The 26,535-nt window shown below is 43.3% G+C and overlaps 1 protein-coding gene across 3 annotated transcripts in view; it reads left to right on the forward strand.

Annotated features, from left to right (window-relative positions):
• gne (glucosamine (UDP-N-acetyl)-2-epimerase/N-acetylmannosamine kinase) overlaps positions 1-26,535 on the forward strand; it is a 138,261-nt gene that overhangs the window by 91,191 nt on the left and 20,535 nt on the right. For all 3 annotated transcript variants that reach the window (XM_063042570.1, XM_063042567.1, XM_063042568.1), the window contains 3 exons: positions 1,078-1,288; positions 3,895-4,024; positions 17,510-17,731. In XM_063042570.1, coding sequence (XP_062898640.1) covers positions 1,078-1,288; positions 3,895-4,024; positions 17,510-17,731 — 563 coding nt within the window. The remainder of the gene's footprint in view (positions 1-1,077; positions 1,289-3,894; positions 4,025-17,509; positions 17,732-26,535) is intronic.

Raw genomic sequence — 26,535 nt, forward strand, 5'->3', positions numbered from 1 at the left:
GGGTACCCTCCACTGGCTGCTTAACCCTTTCCCCTCCTGACTGGTACCCCTGGGATTCAGGTGTAACCCGTCTGTTTTGTACAGGCCACACCTTTCACAGAAGAGATTGCAATGATCCAGAAATCTGAAACCCTGCCCACTGCACCAGTTCCTCAGCCCCGTATTCATCTGCCAAATCATCCTATTCTCACTGGCGTGTAGCATGGTCAGCAGTCCAGAGATTACTACCCAGGAGGTCCTGTTTTTCAGCTTTCTACCCATGTCCCTAAATTCTCTCCTTAGGACTGATGCCAATATGTACCAAGACTTCTGACTGCTCACCGTGCCCCTTTAGGATGCCATGGACTCGATCCAAGACATCCCTGACCCTGGCATCTGGGGGGCAAGATACCAACTGGGTGTTTTGGTTGCATTCACAGAATCTCATGTCTACTCCAACTGTGAAATCCCCTATCACTACTGCAGTCCTCTTCTCCCCATCCCTTCTGAGCCACAGTGCAGAGACCTGATCACTGCGGCTTCCTCCGATATGTTCCTTCCCCAGGAATATTCAAAGCGGTATACTTGTTACTGAGGGAACGGGCACAGGGGTATTCTGCAATGGCTGCCCATTTCCTTTTCTTCTCCTGACAGTCACCCAGGTGCCTGCCTCCAGCAACTTAGGAGTGCCTACCTCCCTGTAATTCCTGTCATTTCCTCGGTTTCCTGTTTGAGCTGCTGCTCCAGTTCTTTAGCACATTCTCTGATGAGCTGCAGCTTGGTACCTCTGGTTATCGGGAGGTTGGCAGTCTCCCAGAATTCCCACATTTCCCACAGAGGACGCAACACAGCCCCCGGAGCCGTCCTCACTGCTCTCAGTATACACTAACGGGCGAAGAAGAAACTTACTCGCCCAAGCCTGTTCTTGTGAAGGCATCCCCAACTCCAGCACTAATCCACTTACACGATGACTCCTCTACTTGCCCCTGCTTTATTTTTATTTGCCCTTGCTAATGAAACGTGATTTGATTGGGCTGCGGAGAAACACCGAAAGCCCACAATTGCTTCTTTTTAAACCTTTTAAAATTGTATTTCAAGTTCGAAAATATATGGCGATGGAAACGCAGTCCCACGGATATTGAGGTTTCTGAAGACAATAGATGTGACTGAGCCTCTGCAGAAGAAGTTTTGTTTCCCACCGGTGAAGGAGTGCGGCTCGCAGGATATCGACCACATCCTGGAAATACAGAGTGCCTTAGCTGTGGACTTAGGTGGAACAAACCTGCGAGTGGCTATTATCAGTATGCAGGTAATGATCCTTTCCTCAGGTTATCTATTATCAGTATGAAGGTAATGAATCTTTCCCCAGATTATCTATTGTCAGTATGCAGGTAATGATTCTTTCCTCAGGTTATCTATTGTCAGTATGAAGGTAATGAATCTTTCCCCAGATTATCTATTATCAGTATGAAGGTAATGAATCTTTCCCCAGATTATCTATTATCAGTATGCAGGTAATGAATCTTTCCCCAGATTATCTATTGTCAGTATGAAGGTAATGATTCTTTCCTCAGGTTATCTATTATCAGTATGAAGGTAATGAATCTTTCCTCAGATTATCTATTGTCAGTATGAAGGTAATGAATCTTTCCTCAGGTTATCTATTGTCAGTATGAAGGTAATGAATCTTTCCTCAGGTTATCTATTATCAGTATGAAGGTAATGAATCTTTCCTCAGGTTATCTATTATCAGTATGAAGGTAATGAATCTTTCCCCAGATTATCTATTGTCAGTATGCAGGTAATGATCCTTTCCTCAGGTTATCTATTGTCAGTATGAAGGTAATGAATCTTTCCTCAGATTAGCACAAACTGGATGTCCCTTGTCCACTTGCCTGTGTTGTTCTCACGAAATACAACATCAATATGCCACTTTAATACAGAAAAACACAGCACAAATTTAAGTACAGCATGGTAGCATAATTGTTTACAGTGCCAGTGATGGCAGCTCCACTCCTGCCACTGCCTGTAGTGAGTTTGTTCATTCTCCCCATGGCTGAAGGGTTCCTATGGGGGTGACGCTTGTGGACTGCCCCCAGTATAGTCTCAGACCATGTTGGTCATTGACATAAATGACAGATTTCACTGTATGTTTCTGTGTACGTGACTGATAAATCTAATCTTTATAATCTTTAATCAAAAATAAATAGGCAATACTCAAAAGCTTTAAGATGAGCTGATAAAAAGGCTGGTTAATAGCTGTTCTAAAATAGGAGCACAGTGAGGAGCATCTTACAGGGGATTCCCGAACGTGTTCCTGTGGTTGGGGGTTTGAGGGTCTTACAGGGGATTCCCGAACGTGTTCCTGTGGTTGGGGGTTTGAAGGGAGTCTTACAGGGGATTCCCGAACGTGTTCCTGTGGTTGGGGGTTTGAGGGTCTTACAGGGGATTCCTGAACGTGTTCCTGTGGTTGGGGGTTTGAAGGGAGTCTTACAGGGGATTCCCGAACGTGTTCCTGTGGTTGGGGGTTTGAGGGTCTTACAGGGGATTCCCGAACGTGTTCCTGTGGTTGGGGGTTTGAAGGGAGTCTTACAGGGGATTCCTGAACGTGTTCCTGTGGTTGGGGGTTTGAAGGGAGTCTTACAGGGGATTCCCGAACGTGTTCCTGTGGTTGGGGGGTTTAAGGGTCTTACAGGGGATTCCCGAACGTGTTCCTGTGGTTGGGGGTTTGAGGGTCTTACAGGGGATTCCCGAACGTGTTCCTGTGGTTGGGGGTTTGAAGGGAGTCTTACAGGGGATTCCCGAACGTGTTCCTGTGGTTGGGGGTTTGAAGGGAGTCTTACAGGGAATTCCCGAACGTGTTCCTATGGTTGGGGGTTTGAGGGTCTTACAGGGGATTCCCAAACGTGTTCCTGTGGTTGGGGGGTTTAAGGGTCTTACAGAGGATTCCCGAACGTGTTTCTGTGGTTAGGGGTTTGAAGGGAGTCTTACAGGGGATTCCCGAACGTGTTCCTGTGGTTGGGGGTTTGAAGGGAGTCTTACAGGGGATTCCCGAACGTGTTCCTGTGGTTGGGGGTTTGAGGGTCTTACAGGGGATTCCCGAACGTGTCCCTGTGGTTGGGGGTTTGAAGGGAGTCTTACAGGGGATTCCCGAACGTGTTCCTGTGGTTGGGGGTTTGAGGGTCTTACAGGGGATTCCTGAACGTGTTCCTGTGGTTGGGGGTTTGAGGGTCTTACAGGGGATTCCCGAACGTGTTCCTGTGGTTGGGGGTTTGAAGGGAGTCTTACAGGGGATTCCCGAACGTGTTCCTGTGGTTGGGGGTTTGAAGGGAGTCTTACAGGGGATTCCCGAACGTGTTCCTGTGGTTGGGGGTTTGAGGGTCTTACAGGGGATTCCTGAACGTGTTCCTGTGGTTGGGGGTTTGAAGGGAGTCTTACAGGGGATTCCCGAACGTGTTCCTGTGGTTGGGGGTTTGAAGGGAGTCTTACAGGGGATTCCTGAACGTGTTCCTGTGGTTGGGGGTTTGAGGGTCTTACAGGGGATTCCCGAATGTGACTGGTTGTTGAGGGAAGGCTGCAGCTGATGTTACCATTTCTTGGGTAATTGCACAAGGAGAGTTCGGAGACAAGAAAGTTAAGTCATGAGAATGAAAAATCAGGGAATTGAAGCTAAAATATCAGAAAAATCGTAATACTTGCTGAGTGGGACTAGGTGCAGGGCACAGCCTTGCCATGAAAGGTTGGATGAGCTGAAACCTACACAGAATGGGGTGTCTGTGCTACCAAACGTTTTCCCTAACGCAGGTACAGATACGTTTCAGGTCTGGATGCTCCTTCTTTGATTTTACATGAGATATGTTTGCTGTAACTGAGATATTACAATTTCTGATTTAAGTTTGATTGTTTACCCCGCAGGGCGAAATCATAAAAAAATATGTTCGAACCAATCCCAAAACTTACAATGAGAGAATCGAGTTGATTCTGAAGATGTGCACAGAGGCTGCAGCAGAGTCGGTGAACCTGAACTGCAGAATACTTGGAGTTGGTAAGTTGGAAACTTCAGGGCTGTTGGGAGTCTTCACTCGGTGAGTGCTGTAGGAGCTGTCTGCTTCAGTGAAATTATGCAGTCGTATGATCCCGTTAATTGACAGTATAAGTTTTCTATGTAATTTATCAATCTCTAAATCAGTGTGTCTGACATATCCTGTTACAATGATTAACTCTCAATAATATTGATCAGTTAGCCACAGAGAGAATCTGTATTTACTGACAAACACCTTTATTGGCTCAGTTCACAAGCACGTGAATTTACACAGCTGAATAACTCTGTGTGTAACGACTAGATGTTCCTGACCCTAGTCAAGAAGAGTAAAAGTCTTTGGCCAGGTGTTTCTCTTAAACCTGATGTAATCTTCATGTTTCTGATATGGGGTATCCACTGGATGTGGTTGGTCTCCACAGAGCGGTCACTGCCTGTGCTCCGAAAATCCTCTATTTTTACACCATAGGACGTGGGAGCAGAATTTGGCCATCTAGCCCATTGGAGTCTACTTTGCCATTCAATCATGAGATGAGGGGCCCAAAACTGTTCACAATACTCAAGGTGAGGCCTCACCAGTGCCTTACAAAGACTCAGCATCACCTCCCTGCCCTTATATTCTAGACCTCTTGAAATGAATGCTAACATGGTATTTGCCTTCCTCACCACTGACTCAACCTGCAAGTTAACCTTCAGGGTGTTCTGCACAAGGACTTCCAAGTCCTTTGCATCTCAGCTTGTTGGATTTTCTCCCCATTTAGAAAATAGTTTGCACATTTAGTTCCACTACCAAGGTGCATGACCCTGAACTTTCCAACATCGTATTTCATTTCCCACTTTCTTGCCCATTCTCCTAATATGTCAAAGTCCTTCTGCAGCCTACCTGTTTCCTCAACACTACCTGTCCCTACACAAATCTTTGTATCATCTGCAAACTTGGCAACGAAACCATCTATTCCATCAGCTAAATCATTTATATACAGCATAAAAAGAAGTGGTCCCAACACTGACCCCTGCGGAACATCACTAGTCACTGGCAGCCAACCAGACAAGGATCCTTTTATTCCCACTCACTGCCTCCTTCCAAACAGCCAATGCTCTATCCATGGTAGTAACTTTCCTGTAATACCATGGACTCTTAACTTGGTAAGCAGCCTCATGTGTGGCACCTTGTCAAAGGCCTTCTGAAAGTCCAAGTATACAACATCCACTACACCTCCTTTATTTTTATTCTTACTCTTATCTGTGATGTTCCAATTTTGTTGGCTCGAGGTCATCTGACTGACCTGTGTCAGATTCTCATTGGATGTCGCCAAGACTACAACAACAACAACACACACAAACTGCTGGAGGATCTCAGCAGGCCAGGCAGCATCTGTGGCCAAAATGCCGACTGTACTCTTTTCCATAGATGCTGCCTGGCCTGATGAGTTCCTCCAGCAATTTGTGTGTGTTGCTTGGCTTTCCAGCATCTGCAGATTGCCTCTTGTTTTCTACAAACAGTACACCCAAACATTGGGCCAGAATGACCAGATCACAGGCCAGTCCTTCTACAAGCTTGCAATTTTACATAATAAACAGCTTCTCATCTGAAAATGGTCTCTGGTTTAACACATCATCAGCAGAAACTCTACACGTCCATGCTCAGCTAATTACTCTTTTTTTAATTAATTTTTTTATGCGTTTCTACAGTATAGCTACAGAAAAAGAAAATCAACAAAATGGAGATTTATACAGTGCAAAACAAACATGTCCAATATATAATTCGTAACAATAAAGAAAAAGCACCCAAAATAAAATCATGTAAGATTAGTATCCTCCCCAACCTCCCACTGGAAAAAAAAACAGGCCAACCTTTATTAATCAGAGCATTCAACCCCACAGAGTTGTAAATATATATATATAAAAAAAAATATAATGCCGACTACCGAAACCATAATGTGATTCACAACAAAAAACCCTAAAACTTACAGGAAAAAAAAAGCTGAAAGTGAGGGATTGTAGTACAAAAAAAGGATAAAATTAATCTAAAGAGGAGTTGTGAAAGTATTCAAGAAAAGGTCCCCACACCTTATGAAACTTTATGTCCGAATTAAGAAGTGAATAATGAATCTTTTCGAGGTCTAAGCAGGACATAATATCACTAAGCCATTGAGCGTGAGTGGGTGGGGCAGCATCTCTCCACCTAAGAAGAACTAACTGTCCAGCCAAGAGAGAGGCAAAAGATAATGTTCGACGTTTAGTCGGACTCAAGTGCATGTCTACTTCACCCAAGGTGCCAAAAAGAGCAATCAGAGGGTTAGGTTCTAAGTGGCAATTAAGAATATGGGATTTGTTTTTATTTCAAAATATACTTTATTTAAAAATGAAATTATATACAATAAACCATTCAATAACTTTCCATCCTTCACATATGTTTCCATTATGGTCTGTACATATCCATACTTTTGGCCACCCACATGGCACTCCATTGGTTCACCTTTCCACACCATTGTTGAGGGGTATACTCCCTGCCACCCGACCCTTCCCACTCCCGCGGGAGAAGAAACCTAAACCGTGGTCCTTCCCCACCGGGCCCTTGCAGTGGCTGCACCGAGTTGCAGTGCGTCCCTCAGCACGTACTCCTGCAGCCGAGAATGTGCCAGTCGGCAGCATTCTCCCACGGACATCTCCATGTGCTATGTGCTGGTAGATCATCACTCCATACAAATCTTTCACTCTTCCCTAGGAGTTTTGTTAGGGGGAGAGCGATATCTGCAAAGTTCTTACAAAACTTATGATAATACCCAACCATTCCCAAAAACCTTCTCAAAGCTTTCTTGCCAGTTGGAACAGGAACCCCAGCAGTAGCTTGAATCTTGGCCTGTATAGGAGCCAGTTGGCCTTGGCCTACTGCATAGCCAAGATAAATAACAGTAGCATGACCAAATTCACTCTTATCAAGGTTCACAGTAAGAGTGGCCTTGGACAGCCTTTCAAACAGTCTTTCTACTGCTGCAATATGCTCTTCCCACGTGTCATTCCAGACCACTAAATCATCGATATAAGCCCCTGTGTTTCCTAACCCTCTAGACACAGAATTGATCATTCTTTGAAATGTCCCTGGTGCATTTTTCATCCTGAAGGGTAAAACATTGTATTCATACAGTCCAGACGGTGTCACAAATGCTGATATCTCTTTAGCCCTCTCTGTTAAAGGAACAGCCCATTATCCTTTTAACAAGTCAATTTTTGTGAGGTATTTAGCCTTCCCCACTCTATCAATACAGTCACCCACTCTCTTTCCTTGTTCCTTCTTGTTTCCAATTTCTTGTTCAACCATTTTACTTTCCTCTAAATTCATTCTGTAAGGATGCTCTTTGATGGGCTGGGCTGAATTTATAATGACATCATGTACTTTGGCTGTACACCGTCTGGCAATGTCAGGGAATAAATCTTTATGCTTGCTAATTAATTCCTTCACTTGTTTTTGTGGTGTAGGTTCCAATTGATGGACCACATCAGTAATATTTTTCAAAACAATGGAATCCTTAAATCTTATTGATACTAGATTCAGCGGGTTAAAATGATTTTTCATCTCATTTCCAGCCTCCACGACTCCATTTGTTTTCATAACAGTACCCGCAGGTGCTACCGTATCCAACAAGTGTTTTATTTTAATTTGAACATTCTGCAAACTTTCCTTTGCAAGGTCACAAACCTTATTAAATCCTTTCCGCACATTGACCCATATTTCCAAATCAGACCACAGTTCTCTGAGTAGGGTTAAAGGCCCTTTTGGCCTGTGACCGAACACAGGTTCAAACAGACTACTGTCCAATGATTTTTGAATCGTATCTCCAACAGCAAATAAGAGTAGGGGAACCCCCTCATCCCAGTTTTTCCCATTTTTCACACAATATGTTTTAATCATGGTATTAAGAGTGGAGTTGAACTGTTCCAAGGCTCCCTTGGACTCTGTGTGATATGCAGATGACACAATGTGCTTAGCTTTCAATTCTCCAACCATCCCCTGGAATGTTCTCGAAATAAAGTTACTACCCATGTCAAATTGAATTTCTTTGGGCAGACCAATCAGTGAGAAAAACTTACTGAATGCTTTTACCACAGTCTTGGCCTTGATGTTTCCAAGAGGCACGGCTTCAGGGAACCTAGACACAGCACACATAATTGTTAACAAGTACTGATGACCAGCTGCAGTCTATGGCAATGGGCCTACACAATCTGCTATGACCCATCGAAAAAGGTTCACCAAAAGCAGGTATCGGTTTAAGTGGTGTTACTTGAATAACCTGATTAAGTTTCCCCCTCAACCTGGCGGGTATGGCAATAGGTTAGAGGTTAGCCAATTATTATACAATTTCCCAGAGACAATAATAAGACGACCATTTGTATCTGATACTTTGTTGTGAAGCTCAGAAGGAGCATTCTGATTAATAAGGATTAAAACCCCTCTGGCTTTAGCCGGAAAAGCAGAATGGAAGTGCTGTTCCACCCACCTAGACATAAGGCGAGAGTTATCAAAACTACGAATGGGGGTTTCTTGCAAAAAAGCAATGTCAGCTTTGAACTGCTTAAGATGTGAAAACACTTTCCTTCTTTTAACGGGATGGTTCAATCCCTTCACATTCCAGCTTATAAAATTCAACGGGCTAACCATTGTCATATAAAAAAACATAAAGGGTAGTAGGCATAAATAGGAACAAACGTTCAAATAACAGCTCTGAGGCAAAAGTATAAGACAAGAAAATCAGGACGAAAAAGAAGTCCTGAGTAACAAAGAACAACTAAGGGTTGTATAAATAGTATTGGCACTAGGGAACCCTCCCCTCCCTCTAATCTCAAAGCAAGAAAGCAAGCTCTTCAGAAAAAAAACTACCCCTAAACCCAACTTTCAGTTTCTGAATATCTTCATGAGCTCTGTTTAATTAACAGTTCATAAAGAAACCAGAGAACTTGTGCACTACGAATTAAAATCATACATAAAGAAAAAAAAGGAACAGTACCATCAGAGTATGAGACTTAACTCAAAGTAATAATCCAGAGTACCGTACCCGCGAAAAACTAAAAAAAGAATTCAGTAATTAAAAATTTAATTTAAAAAGAAAACAGGGAAAAAAACAAAGAGAGAGGAAAAAAGTACTAATCGGTCATTTCAAATAATCAAATCGAGTCTGAACGAGTCGCCATGGCAGGGAGACTTTCGATAAATTTATGAACTTCTGTAACAGAGTTAAGCCATTTTCAATAATTTAAAAGTTTAAAAAGAAAACAAGGAAAAAAAAACAAAGAGAGGAGAAAAAAGTACTAATCGGCTATTTTAAATAATCAAAATCGAGTCTGAAGGAGCTGCAATGGCAGGGAGACTTTGGATAAATTCCTAAGTTTCTGTAACAGAGTTGAACCATTTTTTGTCTCCAGTACAAAGAATTATTCGGAGATGGGCAGGATAACGCAGAGAGGGCCTGAATCCACGATTGTAGAACTCTTTCATAATGACTTAGTATTCGGCACGCAGCCTCAAAATTTGAGGAGCATAATCTTCAACATTACGAATGCAATGACCCTTATATTGCAATTTTCCTCTCCAACATGCTTCCATAGTCAAAAGATTTTTCACCCGATATTGATGAAAACAGAGTATATCTGGATGTGGCCTCGAGCCTAATTTGGGCTTGGCCAGAAATGAACGGTAAACTCTGTCTAACTCAGGTAAAGTCGGAAGAGTATCTTTCCCAAAAATCTCACAAAGTAAAGAAGAAAAAAATTCAACAGGAGATCCACTTTCGATAGCCTCTGGCAGACCGAGGAATCGTAGATTATGCCTTCTGCTCCGAGCTTCGAGATCAGTTAACTTAGATGTTAACTTGGTGTTATACTCAGTCAGGTTAGAACAAACGGCTTCCAGCTACTGAACACGACATTTTAAATCTTCGGTCTCTGAGTCAAGATGATCCAGACGTACGGCATGATCCTCCACTTTGGAACTAATTTGATCCAATTTTGACTCCAACAAACTGAAAGAAGACTTATATTTGGACTTAAATTGAGATATAATCTCTTGTCGGTGCTGTTCCAAAATGGTGATAATATTGGTAGAGGAGCCGGAGACGGTGGCAGTCGCAGAGACTTCTTTTTTCCCAGATTTAGAGGGCCTTGAAGCCATTGTAAGACAGGCGTATTCGCAGGCAGGTAGGAGAACAAAAAAAATTAGCAGATTGGGGTAAAAAAAAAGATAAAAAGTGCGGAGGTAAGAAACAGTTTTAAGTGGTTAACCTATCACCATCTTACCGGAAGTCCATTACTCTCTGATTAAGACCATAAGATGTAGGAGCAGAACTAGGCCATTTGGTCCATTGAGTCTACTCCGTCATTTCATTATGGCCGATCCAATTTCCCTCTCATCCCTGATCTGCTGCCTTCTCCCACCTATCCCCATGCCATGACCTATCTAGAATCTGTTGACCTCTGTCTCAAGTTGCAGGGAGTGAGTAGCTGGATGACTCTCCGGAGAAATGGAAATGTGAATGGCAGTTAGCACAAAGCACCCCTGTGGCCATTCCCCTAAAAACATAAGTATACTGCTTTGGCTATTGTTGTGGGGGATGACCTCCCAGGGAAATATCATGGATTTACTGGCGCTGAGAATGGGTCCGTGGTGCAGAAGGCAAAGAGGCAGAAGAGGGGAGCGATAGTGATAGGAGGCTCAATAGTCAGGGAAACACACAGGAGATTCTGCAGACGTGAATGGGACACCTGGGTGTTATGTTGCCTCCCAGGTGCCAGGGTCAGGGACATCTAAGATTACTTACACAACATTTTGGAGAAGAAGGGAGAGCAGCAACCAGACGTCTTGGTGTGGTACATGTTGGTACCAGTGACATAGGGAGGAAAAGCAATGAGGTCCTGAAAAGAGAATTTAGAGAGCAAGGTGGAAGCTGAGAAGCAGGACCTCCCAGGTAGTAATTTCAGGATTGCTGCCTGTTCTACACAACAGTGAGGGTAGAAACAGGATGATTTGGCTCATTAATGCGTGGCTGAGAAGCTGGTGCAGGGGACAAGGCTTCAAATTCTTGGATCATTGGGATCTCTTCTGGGAGAGGTATGATCTGTACAAAAGGGACAGGCTGCAGGGAGGTTTGTTAGAGCTGTTGGGAAGGGTTTAAACTAATTTGGCAGAGGTGTGGGAACCAGAGTGAAGGGACTCAGGATGGTCAAAAAGCAAAGATAGTGTGCAGTCAGACTGTCGGGAAGGGCAGGCAGATGATAGGACATAATTGCAGCCAGCAGGGTGATTTATCAGTGCATTAGGGGTACAGAATCTAAAAAGGAAGCTACTGTGCAGGTTGACTCTGTAGTTAAGAAGGCATATGGTGCATTGACCTTCATCAATCGTGGGATTGAGTTTAGGAGCCGAGAGGTAATATTACAGCTACATAGGACCCTGGTCAGACCTCGCCTGGAGTACTGTGCTCAGTTCTGGTCGCCTCACTACAGGAAGGATGTGGAAACTATAGAAAGGGTGCAGAAGAGATTTACAAGGATGTTGCCTGGATTGGGAAGCGTGCCTTATGAGAATAGATTGAGTGAACTCGGCCTTTTCTCCTTGGAGCGACGGAGGATGAGAGGTGACCTGATAGAAGTGTATAAGATGATGAGAGGCATTAATCAGGTGGATAGTCAGAGGCTTTTTCCCAGGGCTGAAATGACTAGCACAAAAGGGCACAGTTTTAAGGTGCTTGGACGTAGGTACGGAGGAGATATCAGGGGTAAGTTTTTTACAGTATCTGAGGTGTTGCTCCTCCAACCTGAGTTTAGCCTCATCCTGGCAGTAGAGGAGGCCATGTATGGACATATCTGAATGGGAATGTGAAGCAGAGTTGAAGTAGGTGGCTACCGAGAGATCCTGTCTGTTGTGGCAGACGGAGTGGAGGTGCTCAACGAAGCAGTCCCCCAATCTGCGTCGGGTTTCACCGATGTAGAGGAGACCGCACTGGGAGCACCGGATGCAATAGATGACACAAACAGATTCATAAATGAAGTGTTGCCTCACCTGGAAGGACTGTTTGGGGCCCTGAATGGTGGTGAGAGAGAAGGTGTAGGGACAGGTGTAGCACTTACGCTTACAGGGATAAGTGCTAGGTGGGAGATCGCTGGGGAGGGACGTGTGGACTAGGGAGTCGAGGAGGGACCGATCCCTGCAGAAAGCGGAGAGGGGTGGAGAGGGATAGATGTGCTTAATGGTGGGGTCCTGTTGAAGGTGGCGGGAGTTGCGGAGGATAATGTGCTGGATTCGGAGGCTGGTGGGGTGGTAGGTGAGGACAAGGGGAACTCTGTCCATGTTGTGGTGACGGGAGGATGGGGTGAGGGCCGAAGTGCGGGAAATGGAGGAGATGCGGTTGAAGGCATCATTGATGACGGCAGAAGGGAAACCACGATCCTTAAAGAAAGAGGACATTTGAAATGTCCTGGAACGGAGAGCCTCATTCTGGGAGCAGATGCGGCAGAGACAGAGGAACTGGGAATAGGGAATAGCATTTTTGCATGTGGCGGGGTGGGAAGAGGTATAGTCGAGGTAGTTATGAGAGTCAGCGGGCTTATAGAAGATGTCAGTGAACAGTCTGTCTCCAGTGATGGAGACCGAGAGATTGAGAAAGGGGAGAGAAGTGTCCGACATGGACCAAGTGAGTTTGAGGGCTGGATGGAAGTTAGAAGCAAAATCGATGAACTATGCAGATAGATTGAGAAAATCAGGTTGGAAGTGGATCTCAAGTGAGTGACTTTGTTGAATGCCTATGAGATGGCCTCAAACAGTGGTATGAGAGAGGAGTTGGACGAAGTAAATTGGTTGGAGGTGCTGACAGGGATGACAGCAGAGCAGCAATGATGTGAGTTTCTAGGAAAGCTGAGGAAGGTGCAGGATTGACGTATCCTAAAAACAAATGGCAAAATAGTACAACCGTTTCTGATGAGGGAAGTCAAAGCTAATGTAAAAACAAACGAAAGGCATACAATAAAGCAAAAATAAGTGGGAAGACAGAGGATTGGGAAGTTTTCAAAACCCTACAGAGAGCAACTAAAAGAGCCATTAGGAGGGAAAAGATGAAATATGAAGTTAAGCTAGCAAACAATATCAAAGGGGCTAGTAAAAGCTTTTTCAAGCTTTTAAAAAAAATAAGAGAGCTGAGAGTGGATATAGGTCCGCTAGAAAATGAGGCCGGAGAAATAATAATGGGGGCCAAGGAGATGGCAGATTAGCTAAATGAGTACTTTGCATCAGTTTTCATTGTGGGAGATATTGTCATTGTGCTAGATGTTGAAGGGTGTGAGGGAAGCGAAGTGAGTGCAGTTGCTATTACAAGGGAGAAGGTGCTGAAAGACCTAGAGATACATAAGTCACCCGACCAGTTGAACCCTGGGGTTCTAAAAAAGGTAGCAGTCGAGATTGTAGACGCATTAGCAGTGATTTTTCAAAAATCATGGTGCCAGAGGACTGGACAATTTCAAATGTCACTCCACTCTTTAAGAAAGGAGGAAGGCAGCAGAAAGGAAATTATAGACCAGTTAGCCTGACCTCAGTGGTCGGGAAGATGTTGGAGTCTATTGTTAAGGATGAGTTGATAGAGTACACTGTGACACAGGACAAGATAGTACAAAGTCAGCATGGTTTCCTTCAGTTTCCCTGATGAATTTGTTGGAATTCTTCGAGGAGATTGCATGGAGGATAGCTAAAGGGGAATTGGCGGAGGATACTGGTGGGGATGACGGCAGAGCAGAAATGGCTGAAGTTTTCAGGGAATATTTCACAAGGTGCAGGATGGATATGTCCCACAGAGGAAGAAGTTCTCAAATGGCAGGGGTTGACAACTGTGACTTCAAAGGAAGTTAAGGACTGCATAAAAGCCAAGGTAAGGGCACGTAAGGTAGCAAAAGTGAGTGCAAAGGTGGATTATTGGGAAGCTTTTAAAATCCAACAAAAGACAAGTAAGCTATAAAAAGGGAAAAGATGAAATATGAGGGCAGACTAGCCAATAATATAAAGCAGGATTCGAAAAGTTTTTTCAGTTACATAAAGATTAAAAGGCAGGTCAAAGTTGATGTTGGACCACTGGAAAATGATGCTGTTGAGATAGTAACGGGGGACGAAGAAATAGCAGATATACTTAATGGGTAATTTGCATTTGTCTGCACTGTGGAAGACACCAGCAGGTGCCAGTGGTCTGTGAGTGTCTTTGTTATTACAAAGGAAAAAGTGCTCGGCAAGCTCAAAGGTCTTAAGGTGGATAAGTCATCTGGACAGGATAGACTACATCCCAGAGTCCTGAGAGAGGCTGCTGAAGAGAGAACGGATACATTGGTCGTGGTCTTTCAAGAATCACTTCATTCTGGGTGGATTGAGGAGAACTGGAAGATTGGCGATGTCGCTCCACTCTTTAAGAAGGGAGGAAGACAAAAGAAAGGAAATTATAGGCCAGTTAGCTTAACCTCAGTGGTTGGGAAAGTGTTGGAGTCCATTATTAAGAATGAGGTTTTGGGGTACTTGGAAACTAATGATAAAATAAGTCAAAGTCAGCATGGTTTCTGTCAAGGGAAATCTTGCCTGACAAATCTGTTGGGATTCTTTGAAGAAGTAACAAGCTGGGTGGACAGAGAGAGGCAGTGGATGTCATTTACTTGGATTCTCAGAAGGCATTTGATAAGGTGCCACACATGAGGCTAACAAGATAAAGTCCTGTGGTGTTACATGAAAGATATTGGCATGGATTGCAGAATGGCTGACAGGCCAGAGGCAGGGAGTGGGAATAAAAGGGGCCTTTTCTGGTTGTTTGACTAATGCTGTTCCTCAGGGGTCAGCATTAGGACTGCTACTTTTCATATTGTTTGTTAATGATTGAGGTAATGGAATTGATGGCTTTGTGACAAAGTTTGCGGATGATATGAAGATAGGTGGAGGGGTAGGTAGTGCTGAGGAAGCCATGCAATTGCAGCAGGACTTGGACAAATTGGAAGAATGGCCAAAATGTGGCAGATGGAATATAGTGTTGGGAAATGTATGATAATGCATTTTGGTAAAAGGAACAATAGTGTGGACTATTATCTAGATGGGGAGAAAGTTCAAGTATCAGAGGTGCAGAGAGACTTCGGAGTCCTGGTGCAAGACTCCTAAGGTTAATTTACAGGTTGAGTTTGTGGTAAAGAAGGCAAATGCAATGTTGGCATTTATTTCAAGGGCAATAAAATATAAAAGCAAGGAGGTAATGCTGAGCCTTTATAAGACACTGGTCAGGCTGCACTTGGAGTATTGTCAACAGTTTTGGGCCCCATATCTCAGAAAAGATTAGCTGTCATTGGAGAGAGTCCAAAGGAGGTTCACGAGGATGATTCCAGGAATGAAGGGGTTAACATATGAGGAGTGTTTGGCAGCTTTGGGCCTGTACTCACTGGAATTTGGAAGAATGTGGGGCAATCTCATTGGAAGGGAGTGAATATTGAAAGGACTAGATAGGTTGGATGTGGAGAGGATGTTTCCAATGGTGGGGGTATGTAGAACTAGAGGGCACAGCCTTAAAATTGAGAGTCAACCCTCTAGAACAGAGATAAGGAGGAATATTTTTAGCCTGAGAGTAAATCTGTGGAATGCTCTGCCACAGACTGCGGTGCATGCCAAGACTGTGCATATACTCAAGGCAGAAGTTGATCATTTCCTGATTGGTCAGGGCATCAAAGGATGTGGCAAGAAGGTAGGTGATTGGGGTTGAGTGGGATCTATGATCAACCATGATGGAATGGTGGAGCAGACACGATGGGCTGAGTGGCCTAATTTTGCTGCTATGTCTTATGGGATACAGTGGATGTTGTATATTCGGACTTTCAGAAGGCCTTTGACAAGGTGCCACGTATGAGGCTGCTTACCAAGTTAAGAGCCCATGGTATTACAGGAAAGTTACTGGCATGTTTAGATCATTGGCTGCTTGGTAGGAGGCAGTGAGTGGGAATAAAAGGATCCTTTCCTGGTTGGCTGCCAGTGACTAGTGATGTTCCATAGGGTTCGGTGTTGGGACCACTTCTTTTTATGCTGTATATAAATGATTTAGATGATGGAATAGATGGCTTTGATGGAGGGGCAGTTGAAGAAATGGGTAGGCTGCAGGACTTGGACAAATAAGGAGGATGGGCAGGAAAGTGACAAATGAAATACAATGTTGGAAAATGCATGGCCATGCACTTTGGTAGTAGAAATAAATATGCGGACTATTTTCTAAATGGGGAGAAAATCCAAAACTCTAAGATGGAAAGGGACTTGGGAGTCCTTGTGCAGAACACTCTAAAGGTTAACTTGCAGGTTGAGTCGGTGGTGAGGAAGGCAAATGCAATGTTAGCATTCATTTCAAGAGGTCTAGAATACAAGAGCAGGGGTGTGATGCTGAGGCTTTATAAGGTACTGGTGAGGCCTCATTTTGAGTATTGTGAACAGTTTTGGGCTCCTCATGTAATAAAAGATGTGCTGGCATTGGAGAGGGTCCAGTAGAGGTTCACAAGGATGATTCCAGGAATGAAAGGGTTATCATACGAGGAACGTTTGATGGCTCTAGGTCTGTACACGCTGGAATTCAGAAGGATGAAGGGGGATCTCATTGAAACTTTTCGAATGTTGAAAGGCCTAGACAGAGTAGATGTGGAAAGGATGTTTCCCATGGTGGGAGAGTCTAGGACAAGAGGGCACAGCCTCAGGATAGAGGGGCACCCTTTCAAAACAGAGATGCGGAGAAATTTCCTTAGCCAAAGGGTGGTGAATTTGTGGAATTTGTCGCCACATGCAGCTGTGGAGGCCAGGTCATTGAATGTATTTAAGGCAGAGATTGATAGGTTCTTGATTGGATATGACATCAAAGGTTACGGGGAACTGGGGTGAGGAGGAGATGGAAAAAAAGGATCAGCCATTATTGAATGGTGGAGCAGACTCGATGGGCCAGATGGCCTAATTCTGCTCCTATGTCTTATGACCTTATGGTTTCTTAAATGTTGAAATTGAACCCACATCCACCATTTCTGCTGGCTGCTCATTCCACATTCTCATCTCCTTCTGAGTGAAGGTCTTCTTTCATATTTTACCTTTCAACCTTAACCCATGACCTCTAGTTGTAGTCTCACCTAACCTCACGGGGAAAAGCCTGCTTGCATTCACTTTATTTGTACCCCTCATAATTTTGTATACCTTTATCAACATCTTTGTAAATTTTCTCTGTACTCTTTCAACTTTATTTACATTTTTCTTCCAGGTAGGTGACTAAAACTGCATATAATACTCCAAATTAAGCCTCACCAACGTCTTATACAATTTCATCCTGTACTGAATACATTGAATTTTGAAGGTCAATTTGGCAAAAGCTTTCTTTATGACTCTATCTATGCTTGACATCACTTCCAAGAAAGTGTGGACCTGCTTTGTTCTTCAATGATATTTTGTCTCCTCTGTGTTTCGCTCTTCAGGCATTTCCACAGGAGGCCGTGTCAACCCCAAGAAAGGAATTGTGCTTGACTCCACCAAGCTTATTCAGGAGTGGGTGGCAGTGGATCTTCGGACTCCAATATCCGATACACTTCACCTGCCAGTGTGGATAGACAATGATGGTAATTGTGCTGCTTTAGCAGAGAAGAAGTTTGGCAGTGGCAAAGGGGTGGAAAACTTTGTGGTGTTCATCACCGGCACAGGTAAGCAACAGAGAGTGTCGAATAAACCACTTTTTTACTTGTATATCATGCACTAAGCAGTTCATGGATCTTGTCTAAAGTGTGCACAAAGAAGACCATAAGATATAGGGGCAGAATTGGGCCATTTGGCCTATCGAGTCTGCTCTACCATTTCATCATAGCTGATCTATTTCCCTCTCAGTCCTAATCGCCTGCCTTCTTCCCTGTATCCCTTCATGCCCTGACCAATCAAGAATCTATCAACCTCTGTCTTAAATGTAGAAACATAGAAAATAGTTGCAGGAGTGGGCCATTCAGCCCTTCGAGCCTGCACCGCCATTCAGTATGATCACGGCTGATCATCCAACTCAGAACCCTATACCTACCTTCTCTCCATACCCCCTGATCCCTTTAGCCACAAGGGTCATATCTAACTGCCTCTTAATTATAGCCAATGAACTAGCCTCAACTGTTTCCTGTGGCAGAGAATTCCACAGATTCACCACTCTCTGTGTGAAGAAGTTTTTCCTCATCTCAGTCCTAAAAGCCTTCCCCTTTATCCTCAAACTGTGACCCCTCGCTCTGGACTTCCAAAACATTCGGAACAATCTAGCCTACATCTAGCCTGTCCAATCCCTTTAGAATTTTATATGTTTCAATCAGATCCCCCCTCAACATTCTAAATTCCAGAGAGTATAAGCCTAGTCGATCCAGTCTTTCATCATATGAAAGTCTGTCATCCCAGGAATCAATCTGGTGAACCTTATACTCAATGACTTGACCTCCACAGCTGCCAGTGGCAAAGAATTTCACAGATTCAGAACTCTATGGGAAACAAATTCCTTCTCATCTCTGGTCTCAGTCTAAAATCACTCTATTCTAAGGCTGTGTCCTGTAGTCCTGTAGCCCTAGATTCCCCACCATAAGAAACGTCCTCTCCACATCCGCCCTATCGAGGCCTTTCAACGTTTGATCGGTTTCACTGAGATTACCACTCATTCTTCTGAATTGCATTGATAGAGACCCAGAGTCATCAAATGCTTCTCATATGATAAGCCTTTCAATCCCAGAATCATTTTAATGAACCCTCTTTGAACCCTCTCCAAGGTCAACGCATCCTTACTTAGATAAGAGGCCCAAAACTGCTCAAAATACGCTAATTTAGACCTCATCAGTGCCTTATAAAGCCTCAACATCACATTCTTGCTTTTATATTCTAGTCCTCTCAAAATGAATGCTAACATTGCATTTTCCTCCCTCGTCACCGACTCAACCTGCAAGCTAACCTTCAGGGAATCCTCACAAGGACTCCCAAGTCTCTTTGGACCTCACCGTTTTGTCTTTTCTTTCTTTTTAAATCTTTTTATTGAGTAAGTATACAAAAAAGGTAAGCCATATAAACATTAATACAATGTTAAAGTATAATAAAATTCCAAAAGATAACAATACCAAAAAGAAACTACTACAAACAATGTAATTTAAGCATAAGAAACCAAGATAACATAATAGTATACTAAATTTTATATATATCAATGGAAAAAAAGAAAAAAAAAACCCCCAAAAAAAAACCCACCGTGCAGCTAACTAAAAGCAAGGCAAAGCAATGGGCTAACTTGAAACCAAACAGAGTTAAACTTAACATCACGTCCTCAATCCCGACCTCCATTAAAACAGTGAAAAAAAAACAAGAAGGGTAAATATTACATTAAATGAAAATATCGAATAAAAGGTCCCCAAATCTGTTCAAATTTAAATGAAGAATCATAAAGGTTACTTCTAATTTTCTCCAAATTCAAACATAAAATCGTCTGAGAAAACCAAAAAAAGGTAGTTGGAGCATTAAGCTCTTTCCAATGTTGTAAAATATATCTTTTCGCCATTAAAGTAAGAAATGCAATCATTGGCAGAATAAGAATCCGAGACTGGGTAAAATACATTTACAGAAAGCTAAGAGAGATGGAGGTTTAGCATTACCTAACTTTAGATTTTATTATTGGGCTATTAATATTCGACATATGAAATTTTGGTTACTTGACCGGGACATATTATCTATTCCTAAATGGGTAGCATTGGAATTACAATCTGTTCAGGGTTATACACTTGGTTCTATTTTAGGTTCCTCTCTTCCTTTTGATTCGAAACGCCTTAAGCAGGTCTCTAACCCGATAGTTAAATATGCTTTGCGTATTTGGTTTCAATTCAGAAAATTTTTTGATCTTAATCAATTCGGGTTAGCGATTCCTATTTTAGGTAACATATTTTTTCCTCCCTCTTTTACGGATCGCGCTTTTCAAACTTGGAAGACTAAGGGTATTTTACGGTTTTTGGATTTATTTTTAGATGGTTCCCTTATGTCTTTTGAACAATTATCTAATAAATATAACTTATCAAGAATACATTTTTTTAGATATTTACAAGTTAGAAATTTCCTAAGTACTATACTTTCTTCCTTTCCAATGCTTCCTCCTATATATATTTTAGATTCGATAATTAACCGTTTTGAATTTTATCTCCATTTAATAAATAGTCTACCCTTTTATTTCTTCTGTCAAAGTGCATAACCATACACTTCACAAAGCAGTATTCCATTTGCCATTTCTTTGCCCATTCTCCTAATCTGTGTAAGTTCTTCTGTATCCTCTCTGCTTCCTCTGACCCACCACCTATTGTCTGCAAGCTTGGCCACAAAGCCACCATCCAAATCATTGAAGTACAACATAAAAAGAAACGGTCCCAACACCAAACACTGCGGAACACCACTAATCACTGGCAGCCAATCAAAAAAGGCTCCCTTTATTCCCACTCTTTGCCTCCTTCCAGTCTGTCAGTGATCTATCCATGCTGGTTTCTCTCCTTCAATACAGGGGTTCTTAACTTGTTAAGCAGCCTCATGTGGCACCTTGTCAAAAGCCTTCTGAAAATCCAATTACTCAACATCCACTGATCCTCCTTTGTCTATCCTGCTTGTCATTTCCTCAAAGAATTCCAGCAGATTTGTCTGGAAAGATTTTCACGTAAGGAAACCATGCTGACTTCGGCCTATTTTGTCATGTGCCTCCAAGTACCCTGGAACCACTTTCTTACTGTTGATTCCAACATCTTTCCAAACCTGAGGTCGGACTAACTGGCCTATAATTTCCTTACCTCTGCCTTTCTCCCGTCTTGAAGAGTGAAGTGACATATGCAATTTTCCATTGCTCTGGAGCCATTCCAGAATCTATTGATTTCTGGAAGATCATGACTAATACCTCCACAATCTCTTCAGCCACCTCTTTCAGAACCCTTGGTTGCACACCATCTGGTGTAGGTGACTTATCTACCTTCAGACCTTCGGTTTCCCAAGCACCTTCTCCCTAGTAATGGCAACTTCAGCTACTTCTGCCCCCCCTCGCCGACAACTTGAAATTCCACCATACTGCTAATGATTTCCACATAGAAGACTGATGCAAAATATGTATTCAGTTCATCTGCCATTTTGCCCCCCCCATTACTACCTCTCCAGCATCATTTTCCAGCAGTTCAATATCCACCCTCGCCTCTCTTTTATTCTTTGTATATCTGAAGAAACTTTTAGCATCCTCATATTATTGGCTAGCTTAACTTCATATTCCATCTTTTCTCTCTTGATGCATTTTTTATAGTTGCTTTCTGTTGATTTTTAAAACTTCTTAATCTTCTAAATTCCCACTAATTTTTGGTCTATTTGGTGAACGTAGAACATAGAAATCTACAGCACATTACAGGCACTTCGGCCCACCATGTTGTGCCAACCATGCAACCTACTCTAGAGACTGCCTAGAATTTCCCTAGCACGTAGCCTTCTATTCTTCTAAGCTCCGTGTACCTATCTATGAGTCTACTAAAAACCCTATAGATTGCACCTCCGCCACCGTCTCCAGCAGCCCATTCCACGCACTCACCACGCTCTGCGTTTTTTAAAAAAAAAACCCGACAAACATCAACTTACCCCTGACATCTTCTCTGTACCTACCTCCAAGCACCTTAAAACTGTGCCTTCTCGTGTTAACCATTTCAGCCCTGGGAAAAAACCTCTGACTATCCACATGATTAATGCCTCTCAGCATCTTATACACCCCTATCAGGTCACTTCTCATCCTCCATCACTCCAAGGAAAAAAGACCGAGTTCACTCAACCTATTCTCATAAGGCATGCTCCCCAATCCAGGCAACATCCTTGTAAATCTCCTCTGCACCCTTTCTATGGCTTCCACATCCTTCCTGTAGTGAGGTGATGAGAACTGAGCACAGTACTCCAAGTGGGGTCTGAACAGGGTCCTATATAGCTGCAACATTACCTTTTGGCTCCTAAACTCAATCCTATGATTGGTGAAGGCTAATGCACCGTATGCTTTCTTAACCACAGAGTCAACCTGTGCAGCTGCTTTGAGTGTCCTATGGACTTGGACCCCAAGATCCCTCTGATCCTCCACACTGCCAAGAGCCTTACCATTAATACTATATTCTGCCATCATATTTGACCTACCAGAATGAGTCACCTCAAACTTATCTGGGTCGAACTCCATCTGCCACTTCTCAGCCCAGTTTTGCATCCTATCAATGTCCCGCTGTAACCTCTGACAGCCCTCCAGACTCTCCACAACGCCCCCAACCTTTGGGTCATCAACAAACTTATCAACCCATCCTTCTAATTTTTCATCCAGGTCATTTATAAAAATCACAAAAAGGAACACCACTGGCCACTGTCCCCCGTGCAGAAGACGAACCATCTGCAACCACCTTTTGCCTTCTGTGGGCAAGGCAGTTCTGGATCCACAAAGCAAGGTCTCCTTGGATTCCATACCTTCTTACTTTCTGAATGAGCCTTGTATGGGAAACCTTATCAAATGCCTTACTGAAATCCATATACACTACATCCACTGCTCTATCTTCATCAATGTGTTTTGTTACATCCTCAAAGAATTCTGTCAAGCTCGTAAGGCACGATCTGCCCTTGAAAAAGCATTGCTGACTATCCCCAATCAGATTATGTATCTTCAATGCGCAGAAATCCTGCCTCTCAGGATCTTCTCCAACAACTTGCCTGCCACTGAAGTAAGACTCACTGGTCTATAATTTCCTGGGCTATCTTTACTCCCTTTCTTGAACAAGGGAACAACATTTGCAAACCTCCAATGCTCTGGTACTTCTCCTGTCCCTATTAATGATGCAAAGGTCATCACCAGAGGCACAGCAATCTCCTCCCTCGCTTCCCACAGAAGCCTGGGGTATATCTCGTCTGGTCCTGGCAACTTATCTAACTTTCTTTCTTTTCAAATCTTTTTATTATTATTATCCAAAATTAACAAGAGTGCATCGAAGTAGGCAACACTTACAATGTCTCAAGAAAAAAAACATTGTTTTAAAGATTGAAAATATTTTGGTGACAAAAAAAGAAAAAAAAACCCTACTAAAGCAAAGAAAAATGAGGAAAAAAAACCCATTAGGTGTTCAACCCTGGAGCCATGCATCACACAAAAAGCTTCTAAAAATAAACATCAAACCGCCAACAGGCAACTTATCTAACTTAATGGTTTTTAAAAGCTCCAACACATCCTCTTTCTTAATGTATATATACTCAAGCATTGCATTCTGCTGTAAGTCATCCCCACAATTTCCCATTGCCATAATTGGTGAATACTGAAGCAAAACGTTTATTAAGTATCTCCGCTACCTCCTCCGACTCCATGCACACGTTTCCACTATCGCATCTGACTGGTCCTATTCTCACACGGCTCATCCTCTTGCTCTTCACATACTTGTAGAATTCCTTAGCATTTTCCTTAATCCTGCTCACCAAGGCCTTCTCATGGCCCCTTCTCGCTCTCCTAATTTCCTTCTTAAACTTGTTCCTGGTAACCTTGTAATTTTCTAGAGCTTTAATAGTACCTAGTTTCTTGAACCTTTTGAAAGCTTTTCTTAACTAGGTTTTCCACATCCTTTGTACACCATGGTTCTTTTACCCTACCATCCTTTCCCTGCCTCAATGCAACATACCTATGCAGAATGCCATGCAAATATTCCCTGAACATCTGCCATATTTCTTCCGTGCATTTCCTGAGAACATCTGCTCCAAGTTTTTCCCTAATAGCTTCATATTTCCCCAACTACAATTAAATGTTTTCCCAAATTGTCTGCTCCTATCCCTCTCCGATGTTATGGCGAAGGAGATAGTGTTGTGGTCACTACCTCCAAAATGCTCTCCCACCAAGACACCTGACCAGGTTCATTTTCCAATACCAGATCAAGTACAACTCCTCCTCTTTTAGGCTTATCTACACATTCCTGAACACACCTAACAAACTCCACCCCACCTAAACTCCTTGTTCTGAGGAGATGCCAGTCAGTATTAGGAAAGTTAAAATCTCCCATCACAACAACCCTATTATTATTGCACTGTTCCAGAATCTGCCTCCCTACCTGCATAAAAAGAAGACATAACTCAAGTCATCAGGTTGATTCTGCATCTTTGCTCTATCATCTGCCTCTCCTTCCTCACAAACTCCTTACAAGCTGTCTCAACCACCCCATTCTCTGTCTCTTCAGTTTGGTTCCCACCCCCTGCAAATCTAGTTTAAACTCTCCCCAATAGCCTTAGCAAACCTCCCTGCCAGGATATTGGTCCCCCTAGGATTCAAGTGCAACCTGTCCTTTTGTACAGGTCACACTGGCCCTAGACGAGGTCCCAATGATCCAGAAATGTGAATCCCTGCCCCCTGCTCCAATCCTTCAGCCACACAATTATCCACCACCTCACTATATTCCTATACTCACTGTTGCATGGCACAGGCAGCGATCTTGAGATTACTCTCTTGAGGTCCTGCTTCTCAGCTTCCTTCCTAACTCCTGGTAGTCTGTTTTCAGAGAAGGCAGGTACGGGGTTCTGAGTTGGATGATCAGCCATGATCATACTGAATGGCGGTGCAGGCTCGAAGGGCTGAATGGCCTACTCCTGCACCTATTTTCTATGTTTCTATGAAGGCCAATGGACCATATGCCTTCTTAACCACAGAGTCAACCCCCAACCTTTGTGTCATTAGCAAACTTACTAACCCATCCCTCCACTTCCTCATCCAGGTCATTTATAAAAAATCACAAAGAGTAGGGGTCCCAGAACAGATCCCTGAGGCCCACCACTGGTGACCGACCTCCATGCAGAATATGACGCGTCTACAACCACTCTTTGCCTTCTGTGGGCAAGCCAGTTCTGGATCCACCAAGTAACGTCCCCTTGGATCCCATGCCTCCTTACTTTCTCAATAAGCCTGGCATGGAGTACCTTATCAAATGCCTTGCTGAAATCCATATATACTACATCTACTGCTCTTCCTTCATCAATGTGTTTAGTCACATCTCAAAAAATTCAATCAGGCTCGTAAGGCACGACCTGTCTTTGACAAAACTGTGCTGACTACTCCTAACCAAATGTTCATAAATCCTGCCTCTCAGTATCTTCTCCATCAACTTACAACCAACCATTTGTATGCATTTATTAGCTTATCTTTCCTTACATTCATGTAACAGCTCTATCATACTTGTTCCCATTGCCTGCCATATTATTTAAAACCACTCCCAACAGCTCAAGTAAACCTGCTGGGAAGAATATTTGTACTCCTCGGATTCAAGTTCAACCCATCCCTTTTGTGCAGGTCACACTTGCTCCAGAAGAGGTTCCAATTATCCAGAAATCTGAATCCCTGACCCCTGCTCCAATTCTTCAGCTGGCATTTATGTGCCACCTCATTCTATTCCTATCCTCACTGTCACATGGCACAGGCAGTAATCTGAGATTACTACTCTTGTGGTCCTGCTTCTCAACTTCCTTCCTAGCTCCCTGTATTCTTTTTTCAGGACCTCCCTTTTTCTACCTATGTCGTTGGTACTAATATGTACCATGACTTCTGGCTGCTCACCCTCCGTTTCAGGATACTGTGGACACACTCAGAAAGGTCACGGACCCTGGCATCTGGGAGGCAAACTACCATCCATTTTTCTTTTTAGTGTCCACAGAATCACCTACCTGTCCCCCCTAACTATAGAGTCTCCTCTTACTGCTGACATCCTCTCCATTCCCTACCCTTCTGAGCCAGAGGCACAGCCGCTGTTGCTTCCCCCCACCACAAAAATACTCAAAATGAAGTAGTTATTGTTGAAGGGGTGGCCACAGGGGTGTTCTCCTCTGTCTGACGTTTTTCTTCCCTCTCCTGACAGACACCCATTTTTCTTTAGCCTTGAGGTGACTACCTCCCTGTAGCTCCTGCCTACTACTGCTTCAATTTCCGAAGGTCATCGAGTTGCCGGTCTCGTACCTTAACATGGTCTCTAAGGGGCTACGTCTCAATGCACCCGGTGCAGATGTGACCATCAAGGTGTCTGGTAGCCTCCTGGAAATCCCACATCTGACACGCAGATCAGAAGACTGGCCCTGTAGGCATACCCTCTACTCTCTCAAGAGTTAACTGAGAAAAACAAAGTAAGAAATATGGAATGAACGTACCTACTTACCCTGCCTCCAGCTGTTCTCACCAAAGCCCTGTTGAGCCAAAGCTTTACCACTGTGACTCAGACCACTCGGACGATGACCAGATGGTACCCTTCTTTTATGGAGACTGGATTTTTAAAACTCTTTGCCAGACATATGAGGAGCATTTGATGGCTCTGGGCCTGAAATTGCTGGAGTTTAGAAGAATGAGATGTTACCTCTTGAAAGTTATCAAATATTGAAAAGTCGAGATAGAATGGATACGGAGAGGGTGTTTCCTATACTGGGGAATGAAGGGCCAGAGGGCACAGCCTCAAGATAGAGG

The sequence above is a fragment of the Mobula hypostoma genome, chromosome 3, assembly GCF_963921235.1.
Source record: "Mobula hypostoma chromosome 3, sMobHyp1.1, whole genome shotgun sequence".
In the NCBI taxonomy this organism is placed as follows: domain Eukaryota; kingdom Metazoa; phylum Chordata; class Chondrichthyes; order Myliobatiformes; family Myliobatidae; genus Mobula; species Mobula hypostoma.